Source organism: Cotesia glomerata, linkage group LG9 (assembly GCF_020080835.1).
Source record: "Cotesia glomerata isolate CgM1 linkage group LG9, MPM_Cglom_v2.3, whole genome shotgun sequence".
NCBI lineage: Eukaryota > Metazoa > Arthropoda > Insecta > Hymenoptera > Braconidae > Cotesia > Cotesia glomerata.
This window is the reverse complement of record NC_058166.1, coordinates 11,713,780-11,729,541: the sequence shown is the minus strand read 5'-3', so window position 1 is coordinate 11,729,541 and position 15,762 is coordinate 11,713,780. Positions and strand designations below refer to the sequence as shown.

Sequence of the window (15,762 nt, the reverse complement as noted above, 5' to 3'; positions counted from 1 at the left end):
AAAATTTTCAAACTTGAGATATATTAAATAATTGTTAAAACCCAATAATTTTTTGTAATATATGCATAATTCGTTAAAAGAAACTTATTAACAATGGTCTAAAGTGTTATTCTCTTAGCAATAATAGAAAAATATAGAGCTAAATATATGAGGAGGTTATGTTGACATATGATTAGAGAATAGAGACACAGTGTCTCTCGCCATATGTTGGACATGTACTCGGCGCGAGACACTGTCGTGTCTCCGGATCTACACAACCAGACCCGATGAAATTTTTTAAACTTATCATCTATTTGTATTACTATTTTTAATTACTACTATCGTAAGCAATTTCTTTGTTATATTCGAAAAAAATTACAATTTATATAATTATCAACTAACTATACGTCAATTTACGCCTTAGCTTCATTTAGATGTTATAATTTACATAACCAGACTTGATGAAATTTTTTAAACTCATCTTTTTTCTTTATCAAATTATTAGTGACATATTTTACCGTTCAGGTCTGTTGAAAATTTTGAAAATTATACAAACTTGTTTGTGATATTGTACAGATTATGTGAATCTGCACTATTAGAACTGTTTATATTTTTTAAATCACATTCATAACTATTATGGTATTTACAACAACCTCAACGGTATGATATCATTAAGTCATTCAAGTATTGTTCAATTATTTATGAACTGCAACTATCACATTTATTTAAGTTTAGCTTGTTGTCTATTATGTTGAAGTTAAAAATTATATGTGCTTATGAAACAAAAGATAAATTGGGTGTATAAATAATTTTTTTTTATTACCTGCGCATTCCTCGAATTTGAAGATATCACTTTTACTCCCTTCTGATTAATTTCACTATTTACTTTCAATTTTTGTATTTTGCATTAATTGATTCACAAATGTTTATGGTTCCATTGAAACATCGACTGAAGTTCTATAATAACAAATACAATGTATTAGAATGTTACATTTTTATCCTTAAAAGTACGTTGATTATTGCACTTACCTAATTATGTTTTTTTTTTTTTTTTTTTTTTAAACGAAATTTTCATGTCAATAAATAGATTACAAAATATTTGTTGTGATGAAATATTTTCGCCGATTCAAAGTTGTCAAAAATTCTGAAAGTATATCATCGACTGACAGTCACTATTCACTTTTCTCATACACATATATCTTCATATTTCATTGGCTTATTCGAGTTGCTATGTTGAATTAAAAAATTTTTTTTTCATCACAATAGCTATACTTGACGACGATCTTAGATGATTACATTATCTATTTGGTACTTCGCATTCATTGATTGAAAAATTTTCATAGCACTATTGATACACTGACTACAGTCCTGTAACTACAAACATTATTCGTAAACATATTATGTTATTATTATAGTTGAATTTTTAATTACTATTAACTATTACAGCGCTGAATACAAATTAATCGTGGACTAAAAAAGTAGCCCTCACTAATTATATTAATCTGTTTAAAAATTCTTTTTAATTGTGAGATGTTGGCTATATAATTTTAGAATTATAATTTGTACATAGGCAGAAATATTTATTTCGTTTTATAAACTATCATTGATATTTATTTCCCACTGCGTTTAAAATATTTAGTACCAATTTTATTACATCGAAGCCAATTTCATTTTTTACTTTAAAAATTTATTCAATCATTGTAACATATATAATGTCACTATTCACGGCAAATAATAAATTGATTGCTACTTACAATAATTAAAATATTTGGCTAGGTTCGTTGCACGTGGATAATCTACACTTCTTCAGCTGAACAAATCTTCCAATATTGTTTGAATTATTTCCATACCATTATTTGTTTCATAATTTACCATCATTACATCACTTCAACTTAATATAACACTGATTAGTTAATTTAATTATTTACATTTGAAATTATTTTTTTTGCCCTCCGGGCGGAAAGTGGCAACTTTCGTCCCGCTGCGCTAAACTAAGTTGCCGCTTTCCGCCTTCGTCGGACAAAAAAATAGTATACACTCCTCGGGAAGTAAATAAGAAAGCCTCAGATCACATGTTTGTTGACCTCGGCTTCGCCTCGGCCAACAATTACATGTGATCTGAGACATTTCTTACTTTACTTCCCTAGGTGTGTAATATACTATTTCTTACTACCTCGGTCGAAAATGCTCGTTTCTGATTCGATTACACGGCAGAAAATTCATATTTCTGCCTTGGTAGAACTATATGCGCGCCCTCCAGGCAAACGGGAGTAAAAATTTAGTTCTGTGCACTGGTATTCAATACATACGACTCCGCGTATATAACCGTTCGCAACATACTTATTTCCCTCCCTCTCCGCTCTATATGACGCCGTTAGGAGCTCTGTTCACTCTCCGCACATAACCTCAAAGCTTGTTTATAATTGTCTATTTGTGAATGTTCCTTACTGACTGAATTTTTTCCGTATTCACTTCTTTGATTTAAAAAATCAAAATGCTTTCATCGTCTGATGACTCGATGGATGAAGAAGAAGTTATTAAAAACTTTGAAAAAGAAGCACAATTAATCGTAGAAACGGACACCTTACCTAAAAAGGCCGCTGAAAGATACTTATTAGTGTATGATACTTATCAAAAGTGGAAAAGAGAAAATATAAATTGTTTATCACAGTCTGAGGAGAGTAATCTCATCGTCTATTTTAAAAGAATAAGTCAAAGATCAAGTCCACCTACAATGTGGAGTGTCTTTTCGATGCTAAAATCAACGCTAAGTTCTAAGAATAATATTGACATTAAAAAATTTCACAAGTTAAACAGCCTACTTAAAAACAATTCAAAAGGTTATAAGCCCAAGAAATCTGCTATCTTAACATGGGACGAGGTTATGAAATTTTTAAATACATCTCCTGACTACGACTATTTAGCTTATAAGGTATGTAAAAATAAATATATTTACAATATATTTCTACTGTACAATTAATTTAATTATATATATATATATATATATATATATATATATATATATATATATATATATATATATACTAGCGGTTTCCCGCCCGCTTCGCTGGGCGAATTGAAAAGGAAATAAATTAAATTTTAAGTTTTATTGTTATTTATTTTTTTTCATATTTTCTATATCTCAAATTTCTTTTCTATATCTCATGTGTTTAGAAAATACAATGCTTTTAATTTGTTACATTTTCGCAATCCCGTAATGAGAACAATTCATCGATTATGTGATCAGCAAAAATAAAATGTATGTAAAATTCTTAGTCCGTTGACTGAATAGCTATATGTAATGTTAAATTTTGGAAACGTTACAATGACTTTTTTGCCGCTGCCAAAGAGACGATTGTTGTAAGAAAATATCACTATTAAGTAAGAAAAATATTTAAATCCGTTGACCTTGGAGGCCATCCCGGTATTTGTCTGTTTCTCTTGAGATTCAAATTTTATATTTGTAGGAACTGTATTTGAAGAATATGAATTTTTTGACAATTATCATTCCCGCACTCCTATGTGGGGGAGGAACTTCGTAAGATTCTATTCGAGATGATTTTTACATTATAAATAAAAGATTCCAACAAAACTTCGAGTCTATAAAAACTATCGATTGGAAATGAGAAATTTTCATTGTTAACGCCCCCACAATCCCTTTTGGGGTTAGAATTCGAGAAAATCCATTTTCAGCTGAACTTGACATTGTACACGAAGATTCTTACCAAATTTAGAATCTGCAGCAGTTACAGTTTGGAAATTAAAATTTTAGATTTTAATACCCACCCCCGCAATCCCTATCGGAAGTAGAATTTTTTGGAATCCGTTTTGAGATGATCTCCTCATGACAAATGAAAGATTCCGACCTAATTTCGAGTTTGTAAAAGTTACAGTTTGAAAATGGAAATTTGAAATTCTAACACCCAGCCCCGCAATCCTTGTCGGAAGTAGAATTTATTGAAATCCGTTTTGAGATGATCTCTTCATGACAAATAAAAGATTCTTACCAAATTTACAGCTTTTAGAAGCTAAATTTTGGAAATCAAGATTTTTTTTTATTAACACCCACCCTCGCAATCCTTATTGGGGGTGATTCGTCGTTAAATCCGCTCTTAAATTATTTCTACACCACATGTAGAAGATTTTTACCAAATTTGGAGTCTATAAGAGCTATTTTTTACAAACGGGAAATTTTCATTATCAACGTCCCCGCAATCCCTTAACTGAACTGGACATCATACACGAAGATTCTCATCGAATTTGGAGTCTGTAGAAGTTACAGTTTGGAAATGAAAATTTTAGATTTTAACACCCACCTCCGCAATTCCTATCGGAAGTAGACTTTATTGAAATCCATTTTGAGGTGATCTCTACATAAGAGATAAAAAATTTCTACCAAATTTAGAGTTTTTAGAAGCTATATTTTGGAAATTAAGATTTGCCATGGTTAACACGCACCCCCCACGATCATTATTGGAGTTGATTCGTTGTAAAATCCATTATTAGATCATTTTTATATCACATATAGAAGACCTTCACTAAATTTGGAGTTTATAGGAGCTATAGCTTGGAAATTAAAAATTTTAATTGTTAACACCCACCCCCGCAAACTCCTGTGAGGTATCTTAAAATTCGTTCGTATATTATTTCTACATCTCTTAGCAAAAATTCCTACCCAATTGGAGTCTGTAGGAGCTATAGATTGAAAATTAAAAATTTTCATTGTTAATACCCACCTCCGCAACCCCCTGTGGGTTGAGATATCCTAAAATTCGTTTATAAATTATTTTTACATCACTTACAGAAAATTCCTACAAAATTTGGAGTCTGTAGGAGCTATAGTTCGGAAACTTTTAATTTTTATTGTTAACGCCCACCCCCGCAATTTATATTGGGAGTAGATTGTCATAAAATCCGCTCGTAGATCATTTCTACATCACATATAGGAGATTCCTACTAAATTTGGAGTCGATAAGAGCTATAGTTTAAAAATGGGAATTTTCCATTGTCAACGCCCCCGCAACCCCCCTTGTAGGTGGAATTTCGTAAAATCCGTTCTTAGCTGACCTCTACTTGGCGAAAGGAATTTTCCTAATTTCAAATCTCTACGCCTTATGGTTCCAGAGATATCGTGATGAGTCAATATATAGGTGGAAATCTCTTATATATATATATATATATATATATATATATATATATATATATATATATATATATATATATATATATATATATTAGGGTGTGCCAAAAAGACGATATTTTTTTTTTTCACTCTTAGCCCAAAATATGATAGGATATGTCCAAACAAAAATTCTGTCAAAAGGCCAGCTCTTAATTTCAATTTTAAGAGCTCCTTCATCGAACTTTAAGTTTTCCCATATAAATAACATGGAAAGTACGATTTTAAACAGTATTTTACCCTGCAAGCTGTGAAGAAAATTTTTTTTGATAAAATGAATGATTGGACCTTTTTAAGCATTAAATTTCTGAGAAAAAATTTGATTGAGTCATAAATCAATCGTCATTATTTAAGTTTTTACGGATCTTTGAAATTTGAATTTTTTGAAAATTTTACGTTTTTTGCATTTAACAGCCAAACTATTGGAGATAGAAAAAAATTAAATAGCAATTTTGTAGTTCGTTTGATGTTCTATAACAAAATTCTTAACAATTTTTTGTATAATCAATAACAAAAAGCTACAGACCTACAAAGTTTTGTTTTATTATTTTTCACTTTTTTCAATTGAACTATCGATGATATAGAACAAAAATTTAGTATAAATTTTTTAGTATATCAAATCTGCAACAAAATTGTATAGGTGAGATTTTTCGTATTATTGATGGTTAAAAGTTACAGGCTCAACAAATTCTATTTTTATGATTTTTCATCTATATCATGTAGTATATCAATAATATATATAAAAAATTAATAATAAATATAAAGTACATTCAATTTTTTACAAATTTATGCTTGGTAAACTTTATATACTGTCTGCAGTTCCTAGATCAAAAATTGTTTACTAAAATCCAGTAAGAATCAGAAGAACTACAATAAGAATTTGTGAAATAGAACCCTCCTTCAAGTTGTTTACTATGACTAGATTATTATAATTATGGTTTATGATGAAATATACACGATTAGATTAAATAATGATGATAATAAATTTATAATTACTTTGCAAATAAAACAGATAAAAAAGTTTTTTATAGTTTTGATTATATATTTAGACTCTAAAGAAATATGTTTCCTTTTCAATATCAATTAATCGCAATTTAACCTCTTCGTTTAGAAACTCAACATTTCAAAATACTATTTTTTGTCTCTCGTTCAAGCAGTTATTGATGAAAGTACCGCCTTTCAAATATCACTAAAAAATTAAAAAAATTCATTTGCTCCTTTAGACTTTTGACTAGTAGTCGAATTTAACTAATACTGAAAACTGACATGAGATTTAATACTAGATCATAGTGGTTTTTTCAGATAACAAATGACTATTCGTTGTAATGTATAATTTGATCGTAATTTTTGAAATAATTTTCTAAAACTTAATGAACATTTTTATATTCCAGAAAAAGCATGACAGAGATGATTATAAAGAGCTTTTGGAATTAGTGTTAATATTCTTAGGTGGTACTCCGAAAAACGGGATCAAATTTAGAGCTCCAGGACCAAATCATCATGCAAGATGGATGGCTAAGGCTCTATATGCTTTAAAAATCTTCATTTTTAAAAAACAGTTTAAAGTCAATGCAACTGAAGTAAATGGACTGAGATATGTCTGCTTATTTCTAGTTAATTTCTACACGGTTTCATGGTTTAATGCACCTTCTGCGATAAAGTCATCCTATCAAGATTTGAATCTGATCAAAAATCTTTATGAATTCCGTTCTATCCATAAAAAAATGTCTAAAGCAGCAACGGTGACATTTTCAAGACACTTATGGTACTTGTCAGAAGAGTTGGTCGGGTTAGCTTTGTTTGATGACAGAGTTTCCTTACATGCTAAGAGACAAACCGTAACTGCAATAAAAACGCGAGAAAGTAATGCTTCGAATTCAAAAAAATTTATCGTCAAAGACGTAAGCTTATTATTATCGAAAAACATCGAAGATTTTGCTAGCAAGCAATCTCTATTTTTGTTTGAGCAGTTTCAATTACCGTATCAATTTATGGACAAGGATCCAGAGCTCTGGGCATTTGATCAAGATTATCTACATTGCAAATCTGTGTTTTCAGACTTAAAAGTTGTCAACGATCTCGCTGAAAGAGGTGTTGCATTAATCCAGGACTACAACAACTGCTTAACGAGAAATGAAGAACAAAAACAATATTTATTGCAAGTTGTCGAAGAACACAGAAAAAAATTTCCTTACGTTACCAAAAATAAAATTGTAGCTACTTATTCAAAGAAATAAAAAAAATTTAACTACACGATTGAAACTATGATAATCGTTTTTGTCTGTTATTTTTATTAAGTGATTATAAATTTATTATCATCATTATTTAATCTAATCGTGTAAATTTTATCATGAACCAAAATTATAATAATCTAGTCATAGTAATCAACTTGAAGGAGGGTTCTATTTCACAAATTCTTATTGTAGTTTTTCTGATTCTTACTGGAATTTAGTAAACAATTTTTGATCTAGGAATCTCAATCTTGCTGATTAAAAAATTAACCATTTGTCTCGATAATCACTCAATTTGTATTCATTGAATATTTCTTTAACGCAAAACATTACTGAAGTAACAATAATATTGTAACGATATTGAACTGCAGACAGTATATAAAGTTTACCAAGCATAAATTTGTAAAAAATTGAATGTACTTTATATTTCTTATTAATTTTTTATATATATTATTGATATACTACATGATATAGATGAAAAATCACAAAAATAGAATTTGTTGAGCCTGTAACTTTTAACCATCAATAATACGAAAAATCTCACCTATACAATTTTGTTGCAAATTTGATATACTAAAAAATTTATACTAAATTTTTTGTTCTATATCATCGATAGTTCAATTGAAAAAAGTGAAAAATAATAAAAACAAAACTTTGTAGGTCTGTAGCTTTTTTGTTATTGATTATACAAAAAAATTGTTAAGAACTTTGTTATAGAGCATCAAACGAACTACAAAATTGCCATTTAATTTTTTTTTCTATCTCCAATAGTTTGGCTGTTAAATGCAAAAAACGTAAAATTTTCAAAAAATTCAAATTTCAAAGATCCGTAAAAACTTAAATAATGACGATTGATTTATGACTCAATGAAATTTTTTCTCAGAAATTTAATGCTTAAAAAGGTCCAATCATTCATTTTATCAAAAAAAATTTTCTTCACAGCTTGCAGGGTAAAATACTGTTTAAGACCGTACTTTCCATGTTATTTATATGGGAAAACTTAAAGTTCGATGAAGGAGCTCTTAAAATTGAAATTAAGAGATGGCCTTTTGACAGAATTTTTGTTTAGACATATCCTATCATATTTTGGGCTAAGAGTGAAAAAAAAAATATCGTCTTTTTTTGGCACACCCTAATATATATATATATATATATATATATATATTTTTAGGTAGTAATAATTTTCGGTGTTTGTGGGGCAACCAGGTGTGAGGAACTTAAAGAACTCCAAGTTGATGACGTCGAAGACCTTGGTGGGAAATATCTTGTTTCCATAAATGACTCAAAAAATGGTCTACCTCGTAAATTTGTAGTCGGCAGTCTTTTCTATGCAACTGTTAAAAAATATATAACATCGAAGTCTTCTGATTATAAAACGGAAAGATTTCTTATACAGTATAAAAACGGCAAATGTAATCGTCAAGTAATCGGCCGAAATAAAATTGGTCAAATTCCTAGAATTATAGCTACATTTTTGGGATTGAAAAACTCACACCGTTACACTGGACACTGTTTACGCAGAACTTCGGCTACATTAATATCAAACTCTGGGGCAAGTACTACAATGCTCAAGCAATTGGGAGGTTGGAAGTCGGCTGGTATAGCTGAAGGTAACTTTTTTATTTATTAAAAAAAAATAATCCATGTATATTCTCGGCTTCGCCTCGGGCATAATGGCGGGCAGTGCAGGAATCTCAACTTTCTGCCCTTGTAGTGTAATATACTATATATATATATATATATATATATATATATATATATATATATATATATATCTATATATATATCTGTATATATATATATATATATATATATATTTGACTCGAAGATCGGTGTTTATTGATAAATATAGATAGTTATTATTATTATTATTATTATTATTATTATCATTATTGTTTTTATTTTAATTAGTATTATTATTATTATTATTATTATTATTCTAAGCCGAATACTCCCGATCCAAATTCTCGAAGATTGACTAATTTTTGATTATTACTTCTTCACCATAATATTTTATCGGTATCAGGTCTCATACCATCAGAGAAAATTTAGGTGAAATTTACAATTAAAATTCGTTTATCGACAATTATTGTTAGAGAAAGATGTAATTTTTACTCAGTGTAACTTTTTTCAGTAACTGAAAAAATAATTCAGACAGCCCAGACCAGGACTCGAATCTGGATCTTTTGGTTACGCGCCAAATGCTCTACCAGTTAATGGTAGTTACTGTACAATATGTGGAATATGTTACTATTAGTATTAATCTACCCGCAAAATTAGTACTAATCTACACGCAAAATCGTGAAGCGTTCCACATTTTTACAAATATAAATAATGCTGTGAAGCGGGAAAGAATAGGAGTTATGGTAATTATTACGTGAAGCGTTCCACATTCACGTAACAGGATATTGGTAGGAAAGGATTGAGAAAGGAATGTGGAGTGGATCATCTTAATGTGAGTTTATAGAATATGCGAGAAAACATTATTAGATAGCTCGGACTTAATGTACCATAATTACGTAATAATTACTGTAACTTCTATTCTTTCCCGCTTCACAGCATTATTTATATTTGTAAAAATGCTTGCCGTAAAATGGACGGTGTGGCTTAATTTATATTGAATTAGCGAAAGGAAATTTAGTATAGACCGGATAGCTCAAATGGTAGAGTAGCCGACATGTCTTCGGAAGGTTCTGGGTTCGAATTCCAGTTGGAGCTATCTAATCATTTTTTTCTCGCATATTCTATAAACTCACATTAAGATGATCCTCTCTACATTCCTTTCTCAATCCTTTCCTACCAATATCCTGTTACGTGAATGTGGAACGCTTCACTTAATAATTACCGTAACTCCTATTCTTTTCCGCTTTACAGCATTATTTATATTTATAAAAATGCTTACCGTAAGATTAGTACTAATTAGTATTAATGAATTTATAATATATAGTTAATACTGGTAAGTAATATTGACGTAATACAGCGGTAATGGTACCTACAGTTCCTATTAAGTTCCACTGAGTAAGTCTCTTTAGGCCAAGGCTTTTAATATTTAAGGTATTTAATATATATATATATATATATATATATATATATATATATATATATATATATATATCTTCTTAATATATCTTCTTAATATATATATAAATCTCCTGTCACGATGTTTGTCCGCGATGGACTCCTAAACTACTTAACCGATTTTAAATTAAATTGGCACACCGTGAGCAGTCTGGTCCAACTTAAGAGATAAGATAGCTTAGATGTTAAATTATAGTCGCAATTTTATTTTATTGCAAATTATTTGTCAATAATTGATTGACAGTCACAATTATCTGTTAACTCCAGAAGATTCTAACAGATGTCGATACTTTTCGACTGGATTGAGTAAGTAATCAATAGATGGCACTGTTATGGTAAACCGACAAACGTGGCATATAAGCTACAATTCAATATCATGATTACCACGTGTTATTGAGGCTAAAGTATAAATTAAATTTATTTTGTAGTAAACGAAATACCTTGAAATTCAATTATTTCTACTTTTTTAATTTTTGGTGTTAGCATAGCCAACCTTATGTTACTTAGACCGAAGTGTAAATCAAATTCAAATTATAGTGACGATAATACATTGAAATTATTCCTGCTTTTTACTTATTTGTGCTTCATTATTCGCAACGTGAGTGCTTCTATTTACGTTTGTTATTGGTGAATGTGCCTGGACCAACGACTTTTGAATTTCTGCGAACAGTTAATGGTCGAGTATTCAATACATACCAAGATGCATGTCGTGAACTGCAATTGCTAGAAGACGATAACCATTGGGACTTAGCGCTTGCTGATGCTGCGTTGACATCAATGCCCAATAACATTCGTCAGCTGTTTGCAATTATTTTGACGACGTGTTATCCATCGCAAGCACAAACTTTGTGGGAAAAATATAAAAATTGCATGACAGAAGACATATTGCACCGAATTAGACAAACAGATCAATGCCAAAACATAGATTATACGCCAGAGATGTATAATGAAGCATTGGTGTTGATCGAGGATTTATGTGTTCTAATTTCAAATTTACCACTTAATCATTATGGTATGCCATCACCTAATCGCCCAGCTACTGACTCAGTCAATACCGATTTACAACGAGAACAACAATATGACCATGGAAATTTAGCCACGATTATCACGAACAGTGAGCCATTACTAACAGCAGAACAAAAAATTATTTATGATCGGATTATGCTGGCTGTTGCTGCTGAACAAGGCGGTATTTTTTTCTTGGACGCACCAGGTGGAACCGGTAAGACATTTTTAATATCGTTTATTCTTGCCAAAATACGGTCGCAAGAGAAAATCGCATTGGCAGTTGCATCGTCAGGCATTGTGGCTACTTTACTGGATGGTGGGCGAACGGCACATTCAACATTCAAGCTGCCATTGAATATTCATCATAAACCAGATGCAATGTGTAACATCAAAAAGAATAGTGGAATAGCTGCAGTGTTGCGGAAGAGTTCTATAATAATTTGGGATGAGTGCACAATAACGCACAAATATTCACTTGAAGCATTGCATAGAACGATGCAGGATTTAAACAGCAATAATAAACTTTTCAGTGGTACTATCTGACTTTTGTCTGGTGATTTCCGTCAGACCTTACCGGTTATACCTCGCTCAACTTTCGCGGATGAGATTAATGCATGTTTGAAACAATCATTCTTATGGCGAAGTGTTGAAACACTTCGATTGACCATAAACATGCGGGTACAGTTGCAAAATGATCCATCAGCACAAATATTTTCCGAGCAATTACTAGATATTGGGAACGGTAAAATAGAACTGCAATCAAATACGCAATGCATCAAACTGCCAGACAATTTTCGTACTGTTCTTCAAGATAAAAATGAATTGATTCAGAGTATTTTTCCGGATATACAGAATAATTACTTGAATCATAACTGGCTCAGTCATCGGGCGATTTTGGCAGCTAAAAATGTTGATGTTGACGAAATTAACTTCCAGATACAACTGTTGTTACCAGGCGATCTGATGTCTTTTAAATCAATCGATACTGTTGTTGATGAAAATGAAAGTGTAAATTTTCCAACTGAATTTTTGAATTCACTAGATATACCTGGAATGCCACCCCACAATCTTCAATTAAAGATTGGTTCCCCGATTATTCTCCTACGTAATTTGAATCCACCTCAATTATGCAACGGTACACGTTTGATCATTAAAAAGATCACCGGAAACATTCTTGAAGCAACCATTTTAACTAGGAAGTTTAAAGGAAAAGTGGTCCTGTTGCCATGTATTCCAATGATACCGTCAGATTCTACCATACCTTTCAAACGGCTACAGTTTCCAATTCATTTAGCTTTTGCCATGTCAATAAATAAGTCTCAAGGCCAAACAATGTCCATTTGTGGTTTAGATTTGGAAAATCCGTGTTTTTCTCATGGGCAACTATATGTTGCATGTTCACGTGTTGGGAAACCGTCGAATCTATTTGTGTTAGCTAAAGACAGGTTAACCAAAAATATTGTGCACCGATTAGTGCTAAATTAAATTGAAATTGAAAGTATTTATAATTTAAAATAATAAATATTACTGTTAAAGATTTAAGACTATCTGTCTTACCTACCTCATTCATAAGTTTAAATGTCATATGTTATTCACTTACAACTTTGTAATATGCTCATTCGTTACAAAATTAAATGGAAATAATAAATTTAAAAATTAATTCTTTTGTATTGATTTCTGCTTAATATAAACTGTAAGAAAATTTTAATCAATCGTGTTCAACGTCCTTCCCCTTCAAATCCCAATCCCGTGAATTTGTGTACCAACTTCAACATTTCCGTCTTGGTTCGTAAATAATTTCATTGTACTAAAGGGTTATAGTCGTAGAAAATCTGTCATGGAGGTCACCATATTTTTTTACAAATACCATCTATGTAAAAAGCATGGTGGTCCCCGTGACTGATGTTCTCCTACCGTTCCTCTTAAATTGTATACTACAATGTAATATAACAATAACTTTAGCCACGCGTGGCCGGGTCTGCTAGTATATATATATATATATATATATATATATATATATATATATATAGCATATATAGCATATATATATATATATATATATATGCATATATATATATTGCACGACTCATGATGCGAAGCATCAGAGAGTGCTTTACGATCGAAAAATTTTTTCCGCCTCATTTTAGCAACTATTTTTAGTATTATAGCCTTGTTAGTTCACGGAATCAAGATATTTTGCATACTATTGTCGAGATAATTTAATGGAGATTACCTAATATTTTGGAGGCTTTAAAATATAGATTTTGGAGAACAAAAAAAAATCCCGATGCTTATGAAGATGTATATGACGGACGGGAATATAAATCTTTATGTTTACCAGGAGAATTTTTAGATAAATGGCACAATTTTTCATTCACTTTTAACACCGATGGATGTAATATCGCCAAATCTTCTAATTCAAGTGCGTGGCCTGTCTATGTACAAATTAACGAATTACCTCCGCATCTTCGAAAGAAGCATATGCTCCTTACAGCAATTTATGTTGACCAACATCATCCAGTTATGAACAATTTTCTAAAACCATTCACGGATGAAATAAACTGTACTTGTCAGGTGTAGAGTGGATATCTTCAGATTCATTAAAAATAACATCAAGATTTATTGTTACTACGTGTAGCCTCGATTCTCCCGCTAGAGCTGCAGTGACGTCTTTAAATCAATTCAATGGATTTTATGGATGTTTATACTGTCACGCCAAGGGACAAAGCTTAAAGCCTGGTAAATTTGTTTATCCGTTGAGTCAATGCTACAAAAAGCAACGAACTGATAACTAATTACTCGATGATATGGCTTACGCTTTTGATAATAATAAAAAGCGACATGGTATTAAAACTATCTCGTCGTTAGTAGCTTTGCCATTATTCAACATACGCGATGGGGTTGTTGTTGAAGCTATGCACGCAGTGTATTTAGGCGCAGTTCGGCAACATTCACGACTATTCATTACGTGATCTAAAGCTGACTGTTACGTAGGAAGTCCTAAAATTATTGAATTAATCGATAAATGTTTATTAGCTATCAAGCCTCCATCCTGTCGCTCACGTAAACCAAGATCAATAACAAGTTATCAAAAATGGAAAGCTTCAGAATGGCGTAACTGGTTGGATTACGGTCCAATTTGCCTTAAGGAAGTATTGCCGGCAAAGTATGTTAGTCATTTTGCACTTTTGGTAGAAGCCATTCACCTCTTAAATAGCGACTGCATCATACCAGCAACATTACACGGAAAGAAATACATTGCGAGTATTCCTATGTCATTGTATAGCATTGCTATAAGTCCTATGAGTATAGGATTATCTACTATACTGTATGGTACCAAAATCTTTGCGTCTATTACACTGGCACATAGTAGGCTTGACGTGACAGCATTGCCGCCAGCCCCATAGTGCATCGCAGATGTCGCAATGCTACTAGTTTTTCCCGCGATATTACTTGGCGCGACAATCAATAACTCTATCGAATTACCGCCAATATTTTATGGGTACAACTACCATACCGACATAAAAATTCATAAATTAGTAAAAATAAAATAAACGTGTTTACAAGTGCATCGAGTATATATATATCACAAGCATAAATATAACTCAATAAATAAACGTACAAAATATAATATTTTGTTTTGATTTTGTTGAAATTGTAAGTACTATCATTAAATTAAATACATCGAATAATTGATATAATAAAAAAATCATGGAAATAAGTAAACTAACCTAAATTCATGTAATATTTTTTCTAGGCTATTTGTTTTGTAATGACAAAACCTAGTTCTCAAGAGAATTGTAAGTTTGATCCTGCTGTGTTTCTTTTTTATTTAACATTATTAATTGTAATTGTGAATGTTATTGAATGGGTTTGATTGTTGTCTTGTCTATTAAGGCAATAATGATAATAAATTTATTGATTGAATTGAAAGCTTCTGCATCTGAAAAATAAATGGACAGCTGATTGTCAAAAAATTATCATTGTCACTTCTTTTATTTTAAATGTTGGTAAAAAAAAACTAAAAATTAATTTTCATGACATCTCTTGAATTTATTATCATTAGCAATACGATTTTTCAAGTGTTTTTTTTATAGTTGTGTCTCACGTTTTCAATGTTAAACTATAGTTCTTTTATATTATTTTTTCTTCTACACAGCAGTCGCAATTATTCCTGCGACATCAGACACCATCGCACCTGATATTCTCAATGCTTCTTTCGTCAGTTTAATTAATTCATCACCAATAACATTTTGCGACCCTAACGAATCATTAAAAGATTATTTA

The 15,762-nt window shown here is 30.9% G+C and overlaps 1 protein-coding gene and 1 long non-coding RNA gene across 2 annotated transcripts; one reads left to right on the top strand and one right to left on the bottom strand.

Annotated features, from left to right (window-relative positions):
* Positions 1-1,086: 1,086 nt before the first annotated feature.
* On the bottom strand, positions 1,087-1,918 carry LOC123271936. Its single transcript, XR_006510968.1, has 2 exons — positions 1,734-1,918; positions 1,087-1,353 (listed from the first exon to the last, which is right to left on the bottom strand). It is a non-coding gene; the product is annotated as an uncharacterized LOC123271936 (long non-coding RNA).
* Positions 1,919-12,147: 10,229 nt separating this feature from the next.
* On the top strand, positions 12,148-12,960 carry LOC123272242 (ATP-dependent DNA helicase pif1-like). The gene has a single exon (XM_044738941.1). It carries the CDS (start codon positions 12,148-12,150, stop codon positions 12,958-12,960), a length of 813 nt encoding a protein of 270 aa, XP_044594876.1.
* The last annotated feature ends 2,802 nt before the right edge of the window (positions 12,961-15,762 follow it).